Genomic DNA, 26932 nt, shown 5'->3' with positions numbered 1-26932 from the left:
GGGAGGAAGGGAGGGAGGGAAGGAAGGAAGGGAAAACTGGGTTGTTATTTCTGTATTCTCAGAGATAACAAGATGCTATTGTGGATGATTCAAAATTTCCTTCCTTATGTTTTCCTGTATTTTTTTATTTTTTATTTTTTATTTTATTTTATTTTATTAGTTCAAATTAGGAACAAGCTTGCTTCAGATGTCAATCCCTTCTCCCTCTCCCTCTCCCTCCCCCCCAACATCCCACCTGCCCCTAGCCATCCCCCTCTACTCCCCAGGCAGGGTAAGGCCCTCAAAAGGGGCTCCCCAAAGTCTACCACATCATCCTGGGCCAGGCCTAGGCCCTTCCCCATGTGTCCAGGTCAAGAGAGCATCCCTTCATATGGGATGGGCTCTCAAAATCCCTTCTTTTTTTTTTTTTTAAGACCTTACATATTTAATACAGTGTGTTACCCCTGTACAAATGGAAAAAAATTAAGTTCAACATTTCTAGACCAATATGGCTGTTAATTTTTGTACAATGCCAACTCAACACGGTAAACTGGGATACTTTTTTTCAAAGTTGACAGAACAGCTAAAGTTTCCAAAAATTCAAATATATATTTATATTTATTTAATTATATTTATTTATATATTTATATAAATATTTATATTTATATAAAAAGACCAATAATGGCAGTATGTTATGCATCAATAGCAGCAACAGCTTTTCCAGGTTCTGCAGTCATTTGAACAAAATTGTAGAGACATCCAGCACACTCCATTAAAAAAAAAAAAAAAGTAAAAAACAAAATCCCAGAAAAACAGCACAGTTCTGTCACTCTTGTGGTACCTGGCACCATTTTTTTTTTAATTAGCTTCTCAATCATCATCTGGAAGGAAACCATTCTGAGCAGTATCATTAAAAACAGCTCTGATAAAGCACGGTTACTACTATGTATCATAGAGCAGGTCCACATCGGACTGGAGGGATAGCTCAGCCATTAAAGGCTAGGCTCACAACCAAAAATATAAGTTTTCCTGTATTTTTAAGTGTTATTGATGTAATATATAACTTGCACAACCTGACAGTATGGGAAAAGGAAAGATAGACTACGGATGAGAAATGCATTGAGGCAGAGTGAGTAGAGGTAAGCTGATTCTTCTTACTCTAGAGCCAAAGTGATTTCCATTGTGGAATCCTGTGGTCCTTGGGGGGCGCGGTGGGGGTGATAATTGGTTACTATAGTCAATGAGCTTCTATAAAGCAGATGGCAAAGGAAATCCAGGCAAGTCTGTCTAAGATGCTGATGTTGGAGACAGACATCTGATAGGTACACAGGACTTCTGAGCTATATTTGAAACTTTCCATGCAAGTGTAATTATTTCAGTAAGCCATGACGTGAGGCTTTGTCACCACGGCCCAGGATCCCGTCTCACCTGCATTGTTCCATTTCATTGCCCTCTAGTCCCTAAACCTTAGGGTAATGACCATGCCTGAAAGCTGTTGACTTCTCTCCATCTGGAAACAGTACAGTTGTTCCTGAACCATCATCACAGACTTACAGTCCTTTAATACCATGAAGTTTGCCCAGCATTTAGATTCCCAGATGAGAGCGGGAACTCTGCACATCATAGCTCTTTAAATAAAGGTGGCTTAATGGAGACAAATTAGAAATGGTGCATTTGCACACTCTAACAAATAACCAGCTCCTCTAATCTTATTTGTTGTACCTTGTGGGACTTTAGAATGAATTGGCTCCACCAGATTCTGACTACAGTGATAGCATGTTGGGTCCTTCCTATAACCACCCCCACACTTAAGTAGACGATAGGGATACAGCTTTCTGCTGAGGCTTGCCTTCTTTGGGGAAAAGAGAAGCAGACTGTGATAGTTAAGAACACTGCCAGATCCATCTCTGAGACCAGGCTCTGGATTATTTCTTCCGGTTGCCACCCATAGCAAAGATACAGAATCCAGCACATACACAATGATTATATCACTTGATACAGGTCCTTTTTGTTGGACTTCATCAGAGGTCTAAAATGTGAAGGGCGACTTGGTGGGTTGGAAATCATGCCAAAACTCTCATAAACAAGGTTTTTCTTTACAGCTTTTAGCTACAAGATACATTCCCTTCAGACTAATTTAACTTTTTTTTTTTTTTCTGCAAGGTATTAAACTCGGGACTGATTCTACTTCCCTGATTCTACCCCAAGCCTCATTTAACTTAAGGAGATCTGGAACTTTTGAGTGTTGGTACTGTTTGAATTTGGTCTCATAAATGAAAGAACTGAGCAAGTCTGTTTATCTTATTTTGCAGGCGATCTTTGAGCTTTCTCAAGGTGAAGAAGACCTGATAGAAGACTTGAAATTAGCAAAAAAGGTAAGCTAAAATACAGTAGCTGTTTGAGTCACTTCGTGTTTTTTTCCTGCCCTGTGAGTCATTTCAGAGTCCCAAGATGATGCTTTTCAGCAACCTCCTTGTGCCCAACTCAAGTCATCAGAAATTGAAAAAAACTTTGACCACAAACCAAGCAGTGAAGGAAATGGTTCAAAGCAAGAAGGCAAATTATCTTTCTACACCTGGCACCTGCCGGATGCCTGAGTGTCTGAGTGTCTAGTGCACCTCGAAGGATGTATCTGTTTAAATCTGAAAGCTTGTGGAGGCCTGATTTTATGTGTATTTCATTGTCCTAGAAGTCTTTCTTGAGCTACTCGGGAGGCTGAGTTGGGAGGGCCTAGAATGTGGGACTAGCCTGGGTCACATACTGAGAGCCAGTCTCTCAAAACACACCAAAAAGGAGTCATGTAGAGCTTCTTTGTCCACGTGAGAAATCATCATCATTTAGAGAAATAGGTCTCTAAACCAGGATAAAGACAATTCATTCTTGAAAGTAGGTAGAGTGAGGTGAGTGTTCATAAGGTATAATAAATTAGGGTCTTTCATATGGAACTAGAGTTTTTTGGGGGGTGCTTATTTGTTCAATGCTGAGGATCGGGTTCATACTTAAACATGCTGTGCACATGAGCTACTGCTGAGCTAGACCACAGATGAAAATGTGTCAAACCACATTATATGGGATTGCCTAAAATCATGTACATTCTTGACAGCAAATCTTCCCATCCAGTGATCTCCCTGGTTAGGAAGCTCCATTCAGACTCCTCTAACTTCTTTTATTCATGGCTTTTTGAGGAAATCATGAGGTTGGAAGAGTACTTATTATCTTGGATCCTCAGTTCAACATTCTGCTAATAGAAGTTCCACCTCCTACACTCCTGAGATGGCCATCTAGGCTTTGCATGGACACTGCCAAGAAGCTGATGTCTAGGACTAAAGGCTGAACAGCTCAGAGAAACAAGAAGGCCTTTAAGTCTGGAACACATCATATGTCCATATGCTGGCCACATGCCTAATCCCTACTTCCTGAGTCAAGATTTCCCAAACATAGACATCTTTAGATGTTTCTTGGCCATCCTCTGACTCACAGGGGTCTGTTTTCCCCCAAAGTCCCCTTTCCTTTCAGTCATACACCTCACCCCTGTCACAGGCTTCTGCTCAAATCTACGCCATTTCTTCTGTGCACATGGCTCATCTCCAGAACCTTCCTTGGATTCTTTACCTTTAATTTTCTGACCTGTTAGAGCCATTTCTTGATTGCTTTTGGTTTTATTTTCTGATGTGACATTCCTCCTGTCATTAGTCTTGAACTGTTTTCTTAAACATATGTTTTAAGTTTCCATGTACCTTTTTAAAAAAGAAAATCTCAATTAGCTTTATACAACTCTCTGAAGGCAAGAATTGTCATCTGTCTTATTTTGCATGTGTTTATGTGTAGTATATAATTATGTGTGCATGTTCATGTGTGTACATGTGTGTGGCCACATCTGTGTTTGTGAATACCAGAGGGTAGCATGAGTCTTCTTCATTGGATCGTCACCATATTTATTGAGGCAGATTCTCTCAACTGAACCAAAGCTCATCAGTATAACTAGTCTGGCTAGCCAGCTTGCTCTAGGACTCTTCCTGTCTCTTCATTTTCCCAGTTCTGGGACCACTGTACCCACCCAACTTTTATGTTTGTTCTGGAGATATGAACTAACTAAAATCAGCAAATGTTTTTCTCTGTGTACTTAACGTCGATAGTGAAGGGTCCAATCACTTTTCTTTTCTTTTAGATATGTACTCATTTGAAAAAAGCCTGCTGTTTTGAATAAAATAAAAATTTGAATAAAGTGGGAGGGTTTTTCCAAGTGTAGAATCATGTTGACTTTTAGAACCTTGTATCAATCCCCAGACTACTATTCATGTAGGATTTTTGCTTCTTCCTAGATATATGGTATACATCTAGGTGTAAAAGGCTGAGGCAGAACCAGATTCTCTGTTCTTCCATGTTCTTCCAGCCATGCCTGCTGGCTGTTTCCACTGCATTATGGGAGAAAGTGTAGGAAGCCTCTTTTTATTTATTGTAAAACACCTCTCAGGAATCATTTGCATAAACAACTGAGTTCTTCTGAATTTCAATATTTGTGCCCATCCTTTACAGGCCTATCATGACCCCATGCTGAAACTCTCAATAATGACAGAACAAGAACTGAATCAAATCTTTGGAACACTGGACTCTCTAATTCCTCTACATGAAGGTACAGTTTCGTCCCAGACGAGTCATGACTTGTAGTCTTAATTGAGTTGTCTTATAACAAATCTGTGATTGTGTAATAATGTGAGTAGCCCAGAGCCTTCTTCCACCCTGCTCATATTTGAATGCCTAACAAAATAAGCATTCTGTTTATTTCTTGCCAGATCTCCTTAGTCAGCTTCGAGACGTTCGGAAGCCTGATGGCTCAACTGAGCATGTTGGTCCCATCCTCGTGGGCTGGGTAAGAAATGTTCTCTGGTCTTGTTTGAAGATAGATTTCCCCCTACCCACACTTTTTCCTTGTTGGCAAATACTGGCTAGTACATCAAATAGAAAGATAAACTTTTAATATTTGGAGGCTTTATGTCTTCAAAGCATGGAACCAATTTCTTCTTATCAAAAATTTATTGCATTTAAAGACAACATGGCATTTTGCAATAAAATAAATTAAAAGTACACATGAGTGGGACGGTGGTGGTGCATGCCTTTGATCCCAGCATTCGGGAGGCAGAGGCAGGTGAATCTCTGTGAGTTTGAGACCAGCCTGGTCTACAAGAGTTAGTTCCAGGACAGCCTCCAAAGCCACAGAGAACCCTGTCTCGGAAAAACAAAAACAAAAACAAACAAAGTACACATGAAACTTCTATTAGTTTCACATAAAATAAAATAAATGATGCTAGATTATATTGGATTTAGGCCAATTAAATTATTGTCATTTCTATTCTAATTTTAAAATTAACATGCTCATTTTTTTCTTTGGTGCATGTTATGCAAAAACTTTACCACTGATACATACATACATACATACATACATACATACATACATACATACATCTATCCATGCCCCATTCTGCCTTCTTCCTCTCATTTTGAGGCAAGTTCTCACTAAATTGCCCACACTGTCCTTGAACTCACTTTGCACCTGGGGCAGACCTTGAATTTGGGGTACTCCTGCTTCTACCTTCCAAGTAGCTGGGATTTATATGCCTATGACATCAGGCCTGGCTTGACATTCTTATTCATCATCCAAAGGAGATAGCTCTTGTTTAGAGTGCACAAGGCCTTGGGTTTGATGCCCAGTACTGAGTGTGGAGGGTACTGGGATCCCTTGATCTAAATGTAGTGTTACCAACAAGGTAATGAGTACATGTTGCTTGTATTTAGAACATATATTTCTGGTCCTAAGTAACATCTGAAGGTTCATACAGACCTTCATCTAACACAGCCGATTCCCTTTCTTAAAGAACAAAAATGAGACGTTAGGTTAGGGCTCATAAATGTATCATCCTCATACTGAATTTTTATTCAGTTGAATATGTAGTGTTCATTTGTGTTATTCACTTAGACAAAGCATACACTATTTTGCTACCACCCCAACCACTCCCTATTGTCTGTCTGTCTGTGTCCCTCAGTGAGTACTTGGATGCTCCATCCCAATTCTAGATATTTTTATTTATGAAGCCGGTAATAAAAGCAGATAACTTTAATGACTTCATCCAGGCAAAATTAGATCTCTTGATCCCTTTGATTTACCCAGTATTCCAGGAAAAAAAGGGTGGGAGTATGGTGATAGAGGGTATCAGGCAGAGAGTCCAGTGATAGGGTGTTGGAGAGCTTTAAGTCCCATTGCCTCTCTTTCCAGGTATATATGTTTTTAACCTTCAGGTTCTCACTGATGTCACATGGACGTGCAAAAAAATCTTAACATTGATGTCTGGCCTGGTGCCTCTTAGTTACTGCCAGAGACTCACCTTTGGAGAGTGTCCCAGGACTTGGCTCTAGTTCAGAAGTCAATTTTAGTACCAAGGCTGAACTATCTCAAGAATATCTGAGAGACAAGTAATGTTCTAAGCTGAATAATTTAGATATGTGTTTCAATATTTCAGGAGAGATCATTCATTTCAAACTTTTGACTTTTTATTCTAAGTCACGGTATTGTTTTAAACTCCTTCAACACACAAAGACTTGGAAAGAGTGGGTCCACTGGAGTCAGAGTTGGTTTAATGAGAAAGTCTACATCACTGTTTTTTAAACGTCTCCAGTCTATGGACTCCCTAGTCAGAGAGCAAGAGCACTTCAGAGTCAGCATCCTAAAATAGGGTGACACTGTTCCTTTAAGCATGCAAATTATGACATTGTTCCAGACTCGAGCTCAAGAATTTTGCTTTATTAGCTTTTTTCCCCCTGAAATACACTTTTGTCACTTGTGTTTTGAGGTTAGTTTGAGCTGGGGCCTGGGGAAGGCTTTAACAGTCATGTTCCATACATAACCAGAGGAAGTGTGGCCACCCCCAGTCTGTTGCTGTCTGGACCCTCCAGGCATCAAATGGGGACTTAGAGCTTGGCCTGAAAGGAAACAAGTGGTTCATTGTTGCCAGATTTCAAGAGAAATGGTCCTTAGTTATCAACCAAAAAGCTGATAAATGTTTTCCCTCTTTTAACTGCAGGTGTGTTGGTCTGAGTGGGAGCTGTACACTAAGGGGTGAATCTGTTTGAGTTCTACTCCTTTTAACAGAGCAAAATAAATGTCGTACTGGACACTGAATGAGAAAAGACAGAGCCTATTCAACCCATGGAAAATTGATTTATTTTCCCGAAAAGGGGGAAAAAAATCCTTTGAACAAGTGAGCTGCCCCCCTAAGACAGCATCAGCCAGGCCTTTGACCTTAGAGTGAATCCATGACTTGTACTTTGATGGCTTTAAACAGAGGACATCTCTGGGGAGCTGCCCTGGTTACAGAGGGTGGGTATCCCTTCCTATTGGGTCATCCTATTTAAGCAAGCCTTCTCTGTTACAAAGAAACAATGTCCCAAGTGACTGTCTCAGTAATAAAATAATTTATAAGCTCTCCATGACAGAAAGTGCTCCTGTTTAATTTAGGTCCTAGTTAATTTTTAATCCCAAAGGGGGAAGAAAGGGTACATGGAGGTAAAATTCCAGATTTATTCTAACATTTTTTATGTTAGGGGGATAGAGTTTCTAAAAAATATTAAAGAAAGAAAAAAGTGTTTTCCATATATAAATATGTATATACATACATACATATGTATATACATACATGTGGGCCTTTTAAATTTTTTCATTTTTAATTCTTTGACAGGTCCATACTTAAAATGAATTTTAGTGGTCTTTACCCCATGTCCCCCACTCCTATCCACCTCTCTCTCCCATTGAAACCCTTTTACTTCTCAACAAGTCCCCTCCCACTTTCATATCTTCTTTTACTGTGACCCATTGGATTTAATCATATTTGCTTGCACAAGCGTAAGTGAGAAGTTATTTTCAAGAACTGAGGCAATTTACCAATGGCTATACCACTGAAGAAAGTGACACCCACTCCCCCAGTAATCATTAACTACTGACAGGCCCTCAGGGAGGAGTAGAGCCTCATGGACCCTCCCCTAACCATGATGAAATGTTGGCAAGCTCAGTCTTATGCACAGTGAACTACTTGCTTAGCTGTAGCCTAAAACCTGTCCTGGTCGGCTCCTCTGCTAAGTGTTTGATGACTATGTGTCTCTTTAAATACACTATCAAGAATCTAGGAGGGGTTGGAGCTGGTGAGATGGTTCTGGTCTCTAGGGCACCAGCACTCACTTGCACATATCACACACACATACACACACACACACACACACACACACACACACACATAATTAAAATAATAAATTTTTTGAAAAAGAATTTAAAGGGGAAACCTGGGAAGTGATCAAGATTTTGAAATCATCTGTTTTTTTTTATAGTCAGTTCAAGGTTAGACTGGGCTACATGATACTCTGTTTCAAGAGACCCATGTAGCTGGGCATTGGTGGCACATGCCTTTAATCCCAGCACTCGGGAGGCAGAGGCAGGCGGATCTCTATGAGTTCGAGGCCAGTCTGGTATACAGAGCGAGTGCCAGGATAGGCTCCAAAGCCACAGAGAAACCCTGTCTCTAAAAACCAGAGAGAGAGAGAGAGAGAGAGAGAGAGAGAGAGAGAGAGAGAGAGACCCATGTATAATCTGTTTCACCCACGCAAGCCTAGGGGAACACTATATAAGGAGAAGAAAGGATGGAAGCATAAAATGATGGGGAGATAAGCTTCTTCTGACCATGGCACACCTGCTCACCTTGAGTTCCAGGTCAGCCTGAGCTCCAGAGGGAGACTGTTTCTTAATAACAACACAGCAAAAACAAGAAGACAAAAGAGAACGGCACACACCCTGAATCCCAGAACTCAAGAGGCAGAGGCAGGCAGATCTGTGTGAGTTCGAAGCCAGCCTAGTCTACAAAGAAAGTTCCAGGACAGTCTCGTACAGAGAAACCCTGTCTCAAAAAACCAAAGACATAGTAATAATACCTAGTGCTACCACTTCTTAGCCAGAGGGTAAGCTCTGTGCTGTGTGTCTCATAGGAGAGCATTATACAAGTTTTGTGAGTGGAGAAACTGAGGTACAGAGTCACAAATTGCTGTCCAAGTTTGTTTTTTAATCTGATGCTGCATTTCCTGAGGTTTTTATTTATTTATTTTAACCACTGAGCTGTTACCTCATTTTCAGAGTCATGCCCAGGAAATGAGCACCCTGTCAGGTGTGAACAAAAGAGCAGAGCCTAATTTAGTTGCCAGGGTAGCAGATGGCGGGATCAGAGAAAGTAATGGCCCATTGGACAGTGTGACTGTAGTTCCTTGGTAGTTCATATCTGATTGTTACTGCTGATTTGCATCTACTTAATGCAAACATGGGTCATTTCCAGGTCTTTAAAAAGGCGAGGAAATAGAAATGAAATTAAGAAAGCCTGAATTCATTTTGAAAATCTAAGTTGCAAGCATCCCATCTTGGGGGGAGGAGGCGTTAAACCAATTATCAGTACTTCAACAATTATCAGTACTTCTGCAGATGTTTTTAACATAAAGCAAAAGGTTGTTTTGCGCGTGTGTGAGTTTGTTAACGTGGAAGGAAGACATTTTCAAGAAACGTTAAACTCAATAATGAATCTTTTAAATATTACTTCTCTGGCAACTTACTTTTTCTACTCCATGATGAGGAAATAATTTCAATAAGAATTGTAAAAGTAGTGGTAGGACATTTAAAAACTTCAAATCCAATCACAGGATGCATATGTGGATGGTTTAAAAACAAAACAACCACCACCAAAAAACCCGCCTTCAAATGCTACCACTCATGTTTTTGCTGATTTGTTCCTTTTGGGTTTTTGTTGTTGTTATTTTTACATGTATTTATGTGGTTGTGTATATGTGAACATGTGTATACCCAGAGGACAACTTGTAGGATCCTCTTCTTTGGTTTGTGGGAATCAGAGGTTACCTCATGAATGTTGGTTCCTTCTTACCATATAGGTCCTGGGGATCAAGTTCAGGCTTAGCTTTAATTGCCTTTTCTGGCCACTTCTTTGTTTGACTTTTGAGACAGGATCACACACAGTTCCTGTCCAAGCTGGGCTTGGCCTCCTGGGTGCTAAAATCATAGGTGTGAGCCACCGCACCCAGAGTTTTGTTTTGGTTTGGATTTTTATTTGTTTTTGATTCTGTCATTTCTTTGTGAGCATTGCTCCCAAACCATCAACTATTCTCTAGTCTTACAATCCATTAACCTTTAATTTATTTGTTCAGCCAGAATACAGACTTTGTTGTTTAATGGGTATGATGCAAAATCCTGAGCATACAGAAACAAAAGACGCCTTTGTCACTGTCTCACATTGAATGTGACAGAAGGGATGTCATGGTGAACATAGTCTCTTCATTGGTTTCCAGAAGAAGGCAATGCAGCTGGGCCACTGGCTGCATGTTACTACTGTGGGTAGCTTTGCACTAGCCTGTCAGTCAGCCTAAGGCACTATTTTGAGGGTGGAGTAGCAGAGGGGGATGAGAAGCTCTTTGCTTGAGTCTCTGATGTGGTATTTACACAATGTGACAGATGGGTATGTCAGGGAAATTGGCGTTTTGCTGGAATGAAGGCAGTGGGGTTAACACGTTCCAGTTTTTAAGCTAAAACTATTCTTGCATGATAGTGTGATGTGATCCGGAAGATAGTGCCAAAAACTTTTCCTGGACTGCCAGAGCTCACTTAGAAGACTTTAATAAATAATTTCTTCAACTAATTTTTTTCTTAATTATACTATTGCTTCAAATTCTTGAGGCCCCCTAATTCTTGGGCCACCTTTGAATCATATAATCTTGAACAAATGTGGAAATGCTTGTACTGAGAAACACAAAAACTTAGGTTGTGAGTTTGACCCTTGCTTTCTGTGTATGCCACTAAGTTTTCTAGATAAGTTTCTTTAAATAATCCTAAAATAAATCCTGCTTTTAAAAACAAGAGGAGGAGCCGGGCGTTGATGTTGCACACCTTTAATCCCAGCACTCGGGAGGCAGAGGCAGTCGGATCTCTGTGAGTTCAAGGCCAGCCTGGTCAACAAGAGCTAGTTCCAGGACTGGCTCCAAAGCTACACAGAGAAACCCTGTCTTGAAAAACAAAACAAAACAAAACAAAAAACCAAAAAACCAAGAGGAGGTAGGCAGGAGATATGGCTCAGTGATTAGACATGCTTGCTACTCTTCCAGAGGACCACAGTTCAGATTCCAGAACTCCCATGGGGAACTCTAGTTCCTGGGAATCTGACACCCTCTTTTGGCCTCCATAGGTACCAGCATACATGTGATACACATAGAGACAAGCAAATGTGCACACATACACAAAAATTCTCAAAATTAAGTCAGTTTTAAAAATTAAAAAGGCTCTGAGGAGATGGTTCAGTAGGCATAGGGCTTGTGGATCAGGGTGAAGATCTGTGTTTGAATTCCCAGAATCAGTGTAAAGCCAGGCACAGTCTCATGTTTTTGTGATCTGGGTGCTTCTACAGTGAGATGTGATGTAGAAATAGAATCCCCAGAAGCTCATAGACCAGCAAGCCTAGAGCTTTCAGCAGCTATCAACAAAGAGACCCTGTCTAGGCTGAGGACCAAACCTAGGGCTATCCCCTTCTCCACATGTGTTCTGTGCCATACATGTACATCCCCCCAACACACATACATACACACTATCTATGCAGAGAGACACACTCACACACAAAATTTAAAGACAATGTGCATGCCATCTGAGGAATGATAGCCAAAGTTGTCTCTTGTCCTCCAAACACATGCAAACACCACAAAATATACATAAAATGAAATAAATTGATAACTTCTGCCTTACTGAGTGCTTGGGAAGGGTTAGGGAAGTTCTGAGACTGGGTTTTAGCTCAGTGGTAGAACATCAAGCATGCATGAGACCTTGGGTTCAGTCCCAAGCACTAACTACACACACACACACACACACACACACACACACACACACACACACACACACACACCACAACCAAACAACAACAAAAAAAACCCCGCTCTATATGCATCTGCAAAACTGGTTCTTTTGGTTCTTTTTTTCTAGCTTAAGTTGCTAGATAAAGCTAAGGAGTTTTGGTAGGGACCTTTAAAAAGTGAAAGCACAACTGAGAACATGACATTTTTGTGTGTTGTCTGTCATTTTGAAGATTGCACTGGTTAGTTTCTTCCACCCTTGCTGATAAAGGAATGTTGGCTGGGTCAGGAGACCAATTCGGTGTTTGTTCATTCCTAAGTGATGCCAGCCTGGACCTTCATAGCAATGACGCTGACACCCAGCCTTCCCTTTATGTTTCCTTCTCAGCTGCCTTGTCTCAGCTCCTATGACAGCTACTGCAGCAATCAAGTTGCTGCCAAAGCCCTCCTGGACCACAAAAAGCAAGACCACAGAGTCCAGGATTTCCTTCAGCGCTGCTTAGAATCCCCCTTCAGCCGAAAACTAGATCTCTGGAATTTCCTTGATATTCCCAGGAGTCGTCTGGTAAAATACCCTCTGCTCCTCCGAGAAATCCTGAGGCACACGCCGAATGATGATCCAGATCAACAGCACTTGGAAGAAGCTGTAAGTTTGCCTGCTTCTTTTTCTCTTGTTGTGTCACTCTCCACAATGGCTAGGGTCGGGTCAGTAGGTACTGTATGCATGGGGCCCAGCAATCTTGGATTCCAGGCCTGGAACTATTCATTTATTTGTTTGTTTGTTTTTACTTTTTCTTACCAGTTTCCAGTTCCTCACACATAAAGTAGCTTAAGATATATTTGGTTCTAATACTTTTATTATTGATTGTCTGAATGTGTGCATGTGTGTTTGCTTAACACAGGCCAGGCTAGCTTCAAACTTGTGGCCACTCTCAATCCTCCAATCTCAGCCTCCCAAATGCTAGGATTGTAGATAGGTATGTGCTGCCACACCCAGCTCAAGTTTTATACTTTCTTGATGTCTTTTTAATACCACTCCAATCTGGTATTTGAATTGTAGACTGAGAGAACTAAAATCTTTGTGAGGATTTTAAATGCAAGAATTTTTATTTAGTAAGAAAATGGGGCGGGGGCAGCCGGGCATTGGTGGCACACGCCTTTAATCCCAGCACTTGGGAGGCAGAGGCAGGCGGATCTCTGTGAGTTCGAGGCCAGCCTGGTCTCCAGAATGAGTGCCAGGATAAGCTCCAAAGCTACATAGAGAAACCCTGTCTCCAAAAACCAAAAAAAAAAAAAAAAAAAAAGAAAAGAAAAGAAAATGGGAATTGGCTTCTAGCTAGTTCAAAGCTCATTTGTGAAGGTACACCTGTTTAAGATCTAGTGCTTGCCAGGTGTTGGTGCTGCATGTCTTTAATCCTATCACTCAGGAGGCAGAGGCAGAGGCAGGAGGATCTCTGTGAGTTTCAGGCCAGCCTGGTCTACAGAGCAAGTGCCAGGACAGGCTCCAAAGCTACACAGAGAAACCCTATCTCGAAAAACCAAAAAAAAAAAAAAAAAAAAAAAAAAAAAAAAAAAGAGGTCTAGTGCCCATCTGTACCCAAGTGCACTAAGGTACCTGATCAACCTCCTAGTTGCCACTGCATCCTTATTCAGCAAAGGTTTACTGAGCATGCATCATGCATCACTGTATAAGGCTTACCACCACCACCCTTCCCTGATCTGGCTTTTCACAACTTTGAACCTGGGCTTCCTTCCCACTGGCCCCCCCATCCCCTTCATCTAGACCATCTTGGCTTTCTGATCAGCAGAGTAATGTGTCCAGGGTTCTAGTTTATAAGTGATAAATCTGGGTTTGAACCCTGAATCCTAACTATTTAGAAGACTTTAGTTAATTACATGACATGGAAAATTCTTGAGTTGATTTGAATCTCAGTCTGAGGCAGACTTGAACCCTGTCTCAAAAACAAAAAACAACAACAAAAAGACAAAAAATCCAATATCAAAAAGATGGCTAATGAGATTGCTATGTGAGCCTGGTGACCTAAATTCAATCTCCTGAGCATACTTTGGAAGAAGTGACCCAACTCCTGAAAATTGTCATCTGACTTCCACTTGGGTACCATGGCACACATGTGCCCACACACCACACCACACACACACACACACACACACACACACACACACACACACACACACACACACTTTTTTTTTAAAGAAAAGATAAAAGGTGGTGGTAGGATAATGAAGATTTAAATGACCAACTCAAAAGGCTCATTTCTGATCTGGAACAGTAACAGCAACATTTATGTAGGTAATTTGGAAATCAGAAGCCTGATCCTGCTGAATAAGCCAATAATCTCCCTGAGAAGAGTTTAATTATTATTAGTAGTAACAGCAATAGTATAATCACTGATGTTTGCCAAGTACTCAACTTTATGTAATTACCTTACAGACTGTTTTATCTCATTTTAACACTCATTACAATCTGTGAGATAGCTCCAAATTCTGCTTTACAGTCCTGTTCAGTACATTGGAGAGCTAGTTATGTCTTTGAGCCCCTCATGCCTTGGGAATTGCAGAGAGCTGACTTGTTATGGACAAGCTTTGTGGTGAGACCTCACTGTTACAAAGCTGGCCCAGAAGCCTCCATGTGGGTTTGGGAAGAATGAGGACAGACTCCTGATTCATGAGGCAGCAGTGTCTGGCAGGCCCATCATACAGAGACCAGGCCCCCATCCCCAGCACAGAGAGGGATCACAGGCACTGGGTTGAGGTTCCTCTCACTTTGTGATGTATGTTTTTATTGCTGGGAAGAGCATGATCTCCTCTCCATATCTCATCCCAATGAGAGGGTATTCTGCAGGAATACAAACAGCAGGGAACTCCAGCCATGCTCAATAGTTATTTGTGTGAATCATGTGAACTTGTGTTCAGTTCTACTGAAGAGATTTCTTCTTGTTAAAACATGGCATTTAAAGCATACTGTCCTCTTTTTTAAGTGATCTGGTTTGAATCTAAAAACAAACAGCTAAGAATGATTGTCTGCAACATGAGGGAACATGCTAGTTACCCATTTCCTTGTGTATAGAGTGTAAAGCCTTCAAAAGTTGAGCCTGCACCTGATCATCAGGCCAGGTCTGGGTGTGAAGCATGGTAAACTCACATTTGGAAATGTCCACAAAGCTTTTATATGTCCCTTTGCACAGTTGAGTTTGTATTTTCCCCTCTCCTTTTCACAACCCATGTAGCATACCCTAGATGGGATTTCTTTAGCCCTGTACTGTTGGGCACATTATGGATGTGTTTGATAGACACAAAAATCCATAGTGCCACACTTGGCTTAGCCACACATTCCTGAATAAATTCCCCATCTATGCAAAGAGAGAAAACCAGACTAAGTCTCTTCTATGCCAAGGGAGTTGATTCCATTCACCCCTGTGACTAGATTTTTAAAGATAAGGCTGGCTTTCAATGTAGATATAAACTACTTTGTCATTACTAGGATTTCTTAATGGTGTTTTGAGAAGGCAGTGGAATTCCCTTATTTTATTGATTACCTGAGACAAAGTCTCATGTGGCAGATTCTGGCTTTGAATTCTAACCCTCTTACCTTTGTTGCCCAAGAACTGGGTGAGATTAGAGATAAGCACTACCAAAAAGAATTTCTTAAAACAGAACTTTGACTATCTAGATATTTAATGATTTAAAATCTAAAGATTGTGCTGGGCAGTGATGGCGCAAGCCTTTAATCCCAGCACTCAGGAGGCAGAGGCAGGTGGATCTCTGTGAATTTGAGGCCAGCCTGGACTACAAAGCAAGTTCCAGGGCAGCCAAGACTGGTAACACAGAGAAACCCTGTCTTGAAAAATGAAAATAAATAAATAAAATAAAAAGGAAAGAAAAGAAAGCTCTAAGGATTGTGGCAGCTGGTTTTATGACCTTGCCAACCATCCCTCCCTCCCCCCATAAAACAGCCTTGCTTTTGATGCAGCTGTAGTGAGCACTGCTATTCTTGGTTCATGTCAGGAACTGATGAGTGGATGGCATTGTCACACAAATGACTAGATGGACAGGGTGAATTCCGGACTGTGTTGGCTCCTTACAGTTGTATTTCTCATTGTCTCCCTTTTCCAGAACTTTCTTGCCTTCAGTTTGAACCCTAGCAAGGCATGCAACAACACATTTAATTTAAACACACAACTGCTGTGACTGTTTGTTACTGGCAGTCTACTTTATGCAACTTGAACTCTCAGAAATAATGCAGAATAAATCTCCCTCAAGACCCGGTGTAAAAAGACCAGAGCCTCTGGGTACTGGGTAGATTCAGGTGTGGAATGATGCTGCTGGCTGTTTTCATTGTCTTTCTTGCCTGTGAACATTTTTTCACATACCAGAGAAAGAAGCTGTGTGTGAAAGTAGTCAAAGCTGCTCAAGGAACCACTGTAGCATTTGAGTTTATAACTCTTTGCATGACAGGCTGGCTGTTCAGTTCCTGAGTTTAATTCGGAAGTGAGCCCATTATATCTGTGGTGAGGACCCTTCTGGGTTTCCTGGACACTTGCAGGAAACTCTAAAAATTGGCTCAAGTGTTGATTAGCTCCCCTGCCCCAGAGCAATTAGTAAATGGTTCACTAGTAAGAAGCCAAGGCCATTACTGCTGAGGTCTTTTTCAAAGGGGTGTATGAATTCCACTGCCTGCTGAAAACAGAGAAAGCCTGTTAAGAGTTAAAACATTAAGCAGCTGTTCAGGTGTCTCCCATTTGATTTGGATCCATTCAGTTCCGTTCCATTTGTTTTGATTCAGTTCTGTTTGGTTTGCATTTGGTGGGGAATATTTGCTAGGTATTGGTTTCTTGAAACAGGGTCTCATTATGGATTGGCCTAGGAACTTGCCTTGCAACCCAGGCTGGTCATGAACACCCTCCTCATAGTCCTCCTACCTATGTGTCCCAGGTGTTAGGATTGTAGGTATGCAGTATAAGTAAATTCTTAAGCATCCAAGACTACTTTGTACCTCTTCCACTCAGATACTGTTATGCATCACTTTTAGATTTGCTTGTGTCTTAGGGTTTCTGTTGTTGTGATAAGATGCCATGACTAAAACCAGCTTGGGGAGAAAAGAGTTTATTTCACCTTACAGCTTATAAGTGAAAAGTTTGTGCACCCCAATAAGCCTCTCCGCCAATGTGGTAATCTAAATCACACCAAATCAAACCGAATTAGAAAAAGCCCACGTTTATTAGATACAACACTCCTGAATGGCCTTCCAGCCCCCCAGAGAGGAGACAGGAAAGAGAGACCAGAAAACCACGAGTCTATTTTCTGGGAGGCAGTTTAAATACCCTGTGGGAGTGGTCTTGAGCATCTCGGGGGAGGGGTTATCATTTGGTGGGCTTTCTGAGATGTAACAGGGCTTGGAGGGAGATGGGGAAGGGGGCTTGGGTGGAACCTCCACATAACATTCTAGACTCTTTGGGTATATGGATGCCAGGGGCTGGGATGAAGCTTCCACCATAACATCAAGTCCATAGCTGAGGGAAGCCAGGACAAGAACCTGGAGTCAAGGACTGGAGCAGAAGCCATTGAGGGGTGTTGCTTACTGAGTTGTTCCCCATGGCTTGCTCAGCCTGCTTTCTTACACAAACCCAGACCACCTGCCCAGGGGTGGTGCCATCCACAATGGACTAGGCTCTCTCACATCAATCACTAATTAAGAAAATGTTCCATAGGCTTTACCACAGGCCACTCTGGCAAGGGCATTTCTCCATTGCAGTTTCCTCTTCCCATATGAAACCTAGCTTGTGTCAATTTGACAAAACACTAACCAGCATAGTATATGATACAAATATATATCTATGCATAAATTATATAAACTTGGTATATTAAACTTAGCTGGATACTGTGTTACCCATTAAGTATCTCTGTGAGTTCAACTCTGGCCTGGATTACATAGTGAGTTTGAGGCCAGCCAGAGCCTCTTAAGAAAAAAAAAAAAAAAAAAAAAAGCTTTATTTTTCCCCTTTCCCACAGTGGCCACACATATGTCAGCTTTCAGCATTAGATGCAGTAGTGTCTGGGTAGCCTGGAGGCTGGCTCTAAGCCTGTGGCTGTGGGTGGGTTGGCTTACTTCCCCCATTTTTATTTACTATTCTTCTTTGTTTCCATAGATAAACATCATTCAGGGCATTGTGGCAGAAATCAACACCAAGACTGGAGAATCGGAATGCCGTTACTACAAAGAGCGGCTTCTTTACTTGGAAGAAGGCCAGAAAGATTCCCTGATTGACAGCTCAAGAGTCCTGTGTTGTCACGGGGAACTGAAAAATAACCGGGGTGTGGTAAGTAGTTACTCTCCTCAGAGCCTTACCCTGGTACTTCCCCTAGCCCCACCCCCACCCCAGCTTTTCTTTTCTAAGTTCTTTTTTTTTTTTTCTTTTTTTTGTGGTGAAAAGAATTTAACCTAGTTGCTGCCACTAGGCAAGCACCCTGCCACTGAATACATTCCTAACCTTCTCTTTACTTTTTTTTAGATTTTGAGACAGAGTTCAATTAAGTTGCCTACTAGGATGAATCAAGCCATACACCCGCCTCCCCAGCAGCTGGGATTTTAGGCATATACTATGTGTACCACTTTGACATCAGAAAGTAGTGAGCCAGACCTAATAGCACAGGTACTAATAGCACAGGTAATAATCCCAGCTACTTGGGAAGCTGAAGCAGGGAAGTTTTAAGTTCAAGGTCTGTCAGGGCTGCAGAGAGAGTATGAGACTAGCCTGATCCTCATAATGGGTTCCAGGTCAGCCAGAGTACATAGTGAAAACCTTCTCAAAAAAAAAAAAAATATTTAGCTTAGAAGAAGTTGATTAAATGTGATAATTTAAGAGACACCCTTTCAGTTTATGTGGTTGAGTCTGAAATTACCCCTTGTTGTTAGAGTATGTTGTATAGCTTGTTATCAGGCCTCCTGTGGATTCAGCCATGCCATTTGTGATGGCGCCACTGACACTGGCGTGTGGACCTGCATGTGTGTGAGATAGCTACTGACTGCCAGAAAGTGAGTTCCAGGAAGCAGCAGAGGATTTAGGTGATGGATCAACAGTTCCTTGAAAGTTCTTTCTAGGAAGTCTTGAGAAACAGGTAGAAGCATTGCTTCCTGGGAGATGGTCCTGTTGTGAGACACCAGTCGAGGCCAAAGCCCCTTTGACTGAATGTGTTTATGATGGTCCTGTTACACAGCAGTTGAGGCCCAGCCCCCTCTGATTAGATGGCAGAAAGATGAGGTCTACAGGCAGTGAAGCTCTGAGAATAAAGACAGTAGTTGGGGTGGGAGGTTTGTTGGGTTTGGCTCTTGCTGAAGGTGTGAACATTATTACAAACAAAGTCCTGTGTCAGGAAAAAATGGCGCAGGAGTGGGAGCAAAAGGCAGCTGATTGTCAATGAATATTTATAAATGACGGATATTTTACTTTTTTATTTTATTTTATTTTATTTTATTTTATTTGGTTTTTCAAGACAGGGGTTCTCTGTGTAGCTTTGGAGCCTGTCCTGGAACTCCCTGGAACTCCAGACTGGCCTTGAACTCACAGAGATCCACCTGTCTCTGCCTCCTGTAAAGGTGTGTGCCACCACCGCCTGGCAAGAGGATATTTTAAAAACATTGCCCAGACCACCCCAGTTCAAGCTGCCTGCCTTAACTACAAGATCTATTGATATAGAAACAAAATCCTAATACAATGGCCCACCACTCTCTCTTCCCTACCCCTAAAAAGACAAAACCCATTTCTATAACCACTACATCCTATGAGGGGAACCCTGGGGGGCGGTGAGGGAGAGAGGTTTTTAACTTACTAATTTTGTGCTTAGATGTTTTATGATCTTCAAGTATTCTTTTAAGATTTTATTGTTTGTCTATTTTGAAACAGAGTCTTCCCCAGGTGGCCCAGGTTAAACTCAAACTCAATGTATAGCCCAGGCTCACCTTGAATTTGCAATATCTTACCTCCACTTCCCAACTAGTAGGATTACAGCTGTGTTTCCAGCCAATCTCTCTCTTTTTTTTTTTTTTTTGTTTTTTGTTTTTTTGTTTTGCAAGACAGGGTTTCTCTGTGTAGCTTTGGAGCCTATCCTGGCACTCGCTCTAGAGACCAGGCTGGCCTCAAACTCACAGAGATCCATCTGCCTCTGCCTCCCGAGTGCTGGATTTAAAGGCCCCAGCCAATCTTTTAAGGCATACAGCCCTACCACCTAAGGTCTGGTAGAATTTTTCACCTCTGCAGTATGTAGAATGTGTGTGGTAGGAGACCTACAGATTGCTTTTTTTTTTTCAGATAGTAAATCGCTGATAATGTAGAATGTGCTTCCTCCACTCAAATCAAGATTCTAATATTGAGTTTTTTACCCCTCTCCTGCTGGTGGCCTCTTAAGAGTCCTGGATTAGCATCCCCACATTTCCACCAGAAAGCCAGAGCCTAGCACCAGAGCTGTATCATTCCACCTTAACTCCTGAACCTTTGCAGACTATAAGGGTCTGGTACTCAGAGTTGAACGCCACAGATATGCGCCAGCACTGCACAGGAAGCTTACTCTTGTGTGATCTGAGGCAAATCTTCATTTTCTAAGATGTTCTGCCTCAGCTACACAGAGGCAGCTTGCTTTCATGATGTGGTTTGAGACATGCCTTCATCTTTTGAGATTCTTTTTGCCCATCACATGTATCAGCCATCCACCCTGTAAGCACAGTCTCTCCAGAGAACCCAGGTGCTGATGAACTTACTGAGGACATGAAGGTCACCTTTCTCTGATTCCAGCAGTCCCTCTCTGATGAGCACGGTGCCAGCCAGAGTTGCTGGTTAAAGTTGATGATTAGCCCAGTGGTTGAAGAAACACATTTTTATGGGTTTGGGAAGTCAGAGTTGTTATTAGGATTTGATATAGTCTCATCCTTTACAAACTATTATTAACTTGATCTCTTAGAATTGTATTGAAGCCAGAAGAGCATTAATTCCTTTTCACCATCCTGTTCACTCTGTTCCCTTATTTTTCTCTTAGTCTAACTGGAGATTGTGTGTATGGACAGGTTGTGAATTGTAATATAAGTAGGGTTCTGGTTACAGTTATCTATAGAATGCCTTGCTCCAGTGGGTTCTGAAAGAGGAACCTATATTAAGGTGTGAATATATGTATCTGGAAATGCCTCATATCTGCCTACTTGTATTTTCCTAGAAACAGATTTGAGCATGCACTCATAATCTGCTATGAACTGGATTCCTAAAGACCTCTCGATACACAGGCCCAGATTCACCACTTACTACATTGTTGCTTAGGACAATCCTGTGGGCTCTTTTCTTCTAGAAACTACATGTTTTCCTGTTCCAAGAAGTGCTTGTGATCACTCGAGCTGTCACTCACAACGAGCAACTCTGCTACCAGTTGTATCGGCAGCCCATCCCTGTGAAGGACCTCATGCTGGAAGACCTGCAAGATGGAGAAGTGAGGCTGGGTGGTTCCCTGCGTGGGGCCTTCAGCAACAATGAGAGAAGTATGTGTGGGGAACAGACTGCAGTGACATATTAAACCATTTGATGTTAGAAATATGGAAGGAGTAGCTAGCTGGGGAAACTAGAACAGACCCAGCCTTGAAGCCAAACTGTGTTCCAATGCTGACTCTTCACTTGCTGGTGTGCAATCAAGTTCAAGCTCTGTGAGCCTTAGTTTCCCATTTGGCTACTTTCCTGTTGTGATTGCTTTGAGCATTAGGTGGCATACAGTCCATGAGCTCATCCATGAGCACATGTAGCTGGTGCACCTTTTGCTCCCTGGCTCTGTCTCTTACTGCTACATGAAAGAATGCTTAATACCATGCTGTCTCTGTGTGGGCACTAGTTCCATAATGTGAAGTTTTGTAGTTGTTCTGGTGTCGTTGCTGGAGGCTTAAGAAGAATCAACTAGAGCCCAGCTGCCATGGCCCAACATGGGATTATGAGTTGGAGGCCAACCTGGGCTACATAGTGAAAGCCTACCTCAGAAGAAAACAAAAGCAAAATGAATGATGAGCTGGGGTACGTGTTCACCTGCAGCACTACTCAAAGGGCATCTCTAACACAAGATTTAACTAAATAAAGGAAATGACCATGAGAAGCCAAGATAGCAGTCTCTGTCAGGCATTATTATGTAGTGAGCACTGTTGTAGGTACTAATGATAAGCCAAGACATTATAGTTTTTGTTCCTGTGGAGTGCACAGTATACAATGTTCAAGTATTCCTAATGCTGGTTAGAAAACTAAAACCCAATCTGGGCATAGTTATTGGATTAAAGTCTCTTTATTTCCAAGCACAGCCGGATGAAACACAGGCCAGAGCTAGGTTAAGAACCCAGCCAGCGCAGCCAGAACAAAAAGAGAGCGCGGTCCCCCCGTGCAGTTCTTTAAGAAGCCCCTCTTACGTCATCCCGGCTTTCCTTCACCCCGCCCTTATGGGCGAGTCCCCAGGTCCACCTGGTACCTGCCCCAGGACTATTGGGCGGGGCTAGGGTTACTCCCTACAATTCCCCTTTTAGTCTAAGAGAGGATTAAAACTTAATAGTGTAAAATATCCAAAACTAACAATCATAAGGGTGGAATACAAGAATATACAATAATCTGCTATGATACATCCTATGTCTATTCTAGCTAAGTCTTAAAGTCATGTGGAAAAAGTGTCTAACTTGAACACCTTCTTCCAATCCCAACTCTAAACAATAAGAAGGTCATTCTTAACTAGGCTTACACTACCCTAATACACAATAATGGGGAACGGGGGCGTAGCATCTTCTAGGTTACTTCCTGCTGAAACGGGACGAAGATGGTCATGTGGGGGCCCTGTGGAAAAAAAAAACGCTAGTACAGGGAAAGTCTCTAATGAGTTATGTCTAGTCCATGTTAGATGATTTGTTTGATTGAAGATCTACGTTGAAATCCTCAACTTGATTGAAGTCGTTACTCGAGGTTCTGGTTGGAGTGTCAGTCGAAACGGAGTGAGTTGAATCCAGTGTAGTCAGGAAGGTGTAGTCCAATTCCTTTTCCGGAGCATGTAGGGATTGCTGTCAGGCTGGGTCTTGATGGCTGTATGGGACTCAAACATAAGTGTCATCAGAGAAATGTTCGCTTGTTTATGTATGTGTACTGGAAAAGGTACCTTGATGAACCTTGACTAACAACGATTCTGAGAGGGTGTAAAAGAAAAGCCAAGAAAAACAAAGATAGTCCTCTTATTCTTTATTTATTCTGTATTATAGCAATTGGCTTCTTGATATAACACAGAAACTTTTAAATGTTGTTAAATAACATACTTGGATTTTAGAGTAGGAAAGCCAAACCCAACTCTAAATCCAGTCTCGATTTAGTTGAATAGGGACCAGGAAATGAATAGACATAGAGTTATTTGAGAGACAGCTGTAAATTTTTACCGTATAGCACGTTCTTTTTGTTCGATGGTTATAGCTACGTTCTTTCCTTGAGTATCCATACATGTAATGTCCTTCCACCTGGTACCTGCCCCAGGACTATTGGGCGGGGCTAGGGTTACTCCCTACACATAGTGGTACATGCCTAGGATCTTCATCCCAGCACCTGGGAGGCAGAGGCGGGTGGATCTCTGTGAGTTTGGTCTACGTAGTGAGTTCAAGGCCAGCCAGAACTACTTAGTGAGACTCTGTCTCCAAATAATAATAAAATTGATAATAACGGAAAAGACAGAGATTGACAGGGTTATTTATCTTTTGTTTTTCTAAGATAGGGCCTGTATTTTTTATTAAAATATAATTGTGCTGGGTGGTGGTGGCACACGCCTTTAATCCCAGCACTTGGGAGGCAGAAGCAGGCAGATCTCTGTGAGTTCTAGGCCAGCCTGGTCTACAGAGCCAGTGCCAGGATAGGCTCCAAAGCTACACAGAGAAACCCTGTCTCAAAAAAAACAAAAAAAAAAAGAAAAAAAAAGAAAAAAGAAAAACCAAAATAATAATAATAATATAAAAATATAATTGCATCACTTCTCCCCTCTCATGTCCTCTCCAAGTGCTTCTAATATTTAGGCAGGTGTAGTAGCCAATCACTTCAGGGAAACTGAGCTAGGCCTGTGTCACTCTAGTCAATTGAGAGTGGCATCAGGATAGAACTGACTGAGTCCTGCATCAGTAGGAGACTTTCTGTATCGGCAGTGTCTGATATGGGTCCCAGGGCTTAGTGCCGCTATGGGTGGTATCGTTAGCCTTGGCAAATACCTACCAATTGACTCTCTTTTTATTTGTTCTTCATTTCTAGTTAAAAACTTCTTCAGAGTCAGTTTCAAAAATGGATCCCAAAGTCAAACCCACTCACTACAAGCCAATGACACCTTCAACAAACAGCAGTGGCTCAACTGTATCCGGCAAGCCAAAGAAACAGTTCTGTCTGCTGCTGGGCAGGCAGGGTTGCTGGACTCTGAGGGAATACTCCTGGGTCCTGGCACTGAGAACAGGGAGCCACAAGGAGAAACAAAACTTGAGCAGATGGACCAATCGGACAGTGAGTCGGACTGCAGTATGGACACCAGTGAGGTCAGCCTTGAATGTGAGCGGATGGAACAGACAGATGTCTCCTGTGCAAATAGCAGACCAGAGGAAAGTGTCTGACAGAGGGCTGTGCCCATGTCTTACCTGTACAGTATTGGCATTCCACACATGAACAGTTTGGAGAGGCACGCTGTAATACTTCTGTGCCTGTGCACATGTGTCCCTTTGTCTGTGTCTTGTCCCTAGTACTGTAACAAGCCACTGATGCTCTGTGTCAGCTGGAGTCTGCAGCAGCCTTTCCTCCATTGCTTTATCTCATAAGCATCTGGATGAGTGGAGAGGGAGTGAACAAGTTACTTTGAGTTATCCTTCTGGAGTTTTCAAAACAGGAAGGATCTCTAAACTACTGTTGTGTGTGGAGTGCGTTGACAAGTCCTTTGTCCTATGCTTCTCTAGTATTCCTGTAGCTCTTCAACACAGTAGCTGAAGATCTGGAATTGAGAAAGCCTTGCAGAGTATTGAGATGACATTCAAATAAAAGCTAGGAAAGTCCAACCCTTGGAGTGAACTCGGGTTCCGTGTTATTCAACCAGAATACATGAAAACATCTCTGGGGGTTTCTGAGGTTTGACTTTGTAAAGGAGGAAGCTTTGTTTGAACCCTGTGGTTTCATCCAGTGCAAGTTGAATGTAATAATCTGTGAAGACATGAAACAGAAGCTGGCTTCAGCAAGGGTCAAGTCAAAAGCAGCTGCTGGACGGGCCTGGTAGCACAGGCCTACAATCCCAGCACTTGAGAGCAGAGGTGAGGAGATCTGGAGTTCAAGAACAGGCTTGGCTATACACCAAGTTCTAGGTCAAACTGAGTTCCTTTGTAAAAACAAAACCAAAAAGCTGAAAGTACCTGTCAGTTCTGAATATTCAACTGAAATGGGGTGGCTGTGGGAGGTGTTTGTCATAGATAGTGGCTTGTCAAAGAGAGCCATTTCTGGCCTACAATGCCAGGAGAGATTCCCAGGGCTAGGAATGATCTGCCAGGATTCTGAGATGCTGTCTGCCTCATGTTCCTTCTGCCTCAGCCACTCCTGTTTTAGAGTGGTGATTGCATCGGTGGCGCTATTTACAAACTTGAGAGAAGGACTTGGGAGTCAGAAATATGTCTCTTGTGAGAGCCACTGAAGTTGTCATTAGTTTAGAGGGTCTTGGGCCCTGAGTTTTCGTCTCTGGTCCTTAAGCTATAATCAGAATGGTGGTTAATTCCTCCCGAGCCGGATTTCATTAGCTCTGATTAACTAGGATCAGCTAGCTAGCCAAACAGGAAAGTTCTGTGTTCCAGCCTTGATTTACAAAGCAAGGACAGGTAAAAAGACCTTGGGGGGAAGTGGGGCAGTTCACAAAATACATGGAACAGCTCCCTGCAAGTGTAAATACTTAGGAGACTTGTACAAAATTATACTCACACCAGCACTAGTAGTAGTGATTCTAAATTATTGCCAAAAAAACTTTTTTTTTTAATTTCTGCACCTATCAAGTTTACAGAAAAGAAAGCAGCAAAATACAAAATGATCCCTTTATCATGTACATGTGCCTTGTGCACTGAAAGAAGCTTCGTGTCGAGAGTTACCAAGAGAAAAACAAGGTATATTACATGATTTTTTTTTCAAAATAAATGTTATGATCAGTTGTACCCTGTAAAGCATATTTCTGTATTTATAGATTTCTAACCATGGTGAATTTTTTTTTATTACAAGTTTATTTAAAACCACTTTGTTTCTCAAGTTGCTGATTTAGTGTATGAACCTGCTGCAGACAAATGGAGAGAAAGCAGAGACGGGACACTGGATGGTGGTGAAAAACCTGAGTTGTTCTCAATAGAACTGCTGGCCACTCTGGTCAATGAGTTAAGAAAAGGTCTCTGTCAGGGTCAGCCTATGGGAAGAGAGTGGGCGAATATTTTGGTGAAATGAATACTTTTTGTATAATGGCCTTAAAACTTTTCTGGAAGCATTTCAAATAAATTGCATTAAAAATACCTTCTTCCCCTGTGTGCAGTGTGTGCTCAAACACCATCAATCTCAGGTTGTCCTGAAGGGCAAGGGTTTCTTTCTGAAACTTTGCTTGTGGTTTCCAATTACAAACTGACCAAAGAACACAGGCTGAAATAAATGGTGTGATCAATCGTTTGAAGCTGTTACAGAACATACATTTCTAAAGCCTGTTTTCACAAGCATTCCTTCATTCACTTAGTCATTTATTCATCCATGTATACTTAGTGTGTGTATGTGTGTTCTCACAAGCACACAAGTACACCAGTGCTACCACACCTAAGCCGAGGTCTGAGGACAACTTGAAGTACTTAGTCCTCTCCATTCACTATGTGTGTTCTGAGGATGGAGCTTAGGTCATCAGGCTTGGCAGCAAGAACCTTTACCCATTTTAGCCCTCTTGCCACCCCCCATTTATTCCCCTTTAGTAACTACTTTTAATCCGTGCCCTATAC

General features: G+C 41.9%; 1 protein-coding gene across 3 annotated transcripts in view; it reads left to right on the top strand.

Moving 5' to 3' along the window:
* Arhgef3 (Rho guanine nucleotide exchange factor 3) overlaps positions 1-25980 on the top strand; it is a 169693-nt gene extending 143713 nt beyond the window's left edge. For 2 of the 3 annotated variants that reach the window (XM_027389614.2, XM_027389618.2), the window contains 7 exons: positions 2292-2354; positions 4516-4612; positions 4773-4849; positions 12296-12553; positions 18075-18245; positions 21259-21445; positions 24204-24610. In XM_027389614.2, the coding sequence (XP_027245415.1) occupies positions 2292-2354; positions 4516-4612; positions 4773-4849; positions 12296-12553; positions 18075-18245; positions 21259-21445; positions 24204-24553 (1203 nt within the window). In that variant the 3' untranslated portion in view covers positions 24554-24610. Of the gene's footprint in view, positions 1-2291; positions 2355-4515; positions 4613-4772; positions 4850-12295; positions 12554-18074; positions 18246-21258; positions 21446-24203 lie in introns of all 3 variants that reach the window. The other variant, XM_035452829.1, reaches the window with a different exon arrangement.
* The last annotated feature ends 952 nt before the right edge of the window (positions 25981-26932 follow it).

Source organism: Cricetulus griseus, assembly GCF_003668045.3.
Source record: "Cricetulus griseus strain 17A/GY chromosome 1 unlocalized genomic scaffold, alternate assembly CriGri-PICRH-1.0 chr1_1, whole genome shotgun sequence".
Taxonomy (NCBI): Eukaryota; Metazoa; Chordata; class Mammalia; order Rodentia; family Cricetidae; genus Cricetulus; species Cricetulus griseus.
Note: the sequence above shows the minus strand (reverse complement) of the source record. Positions and strands in the feature narration are given on the sequence as shown.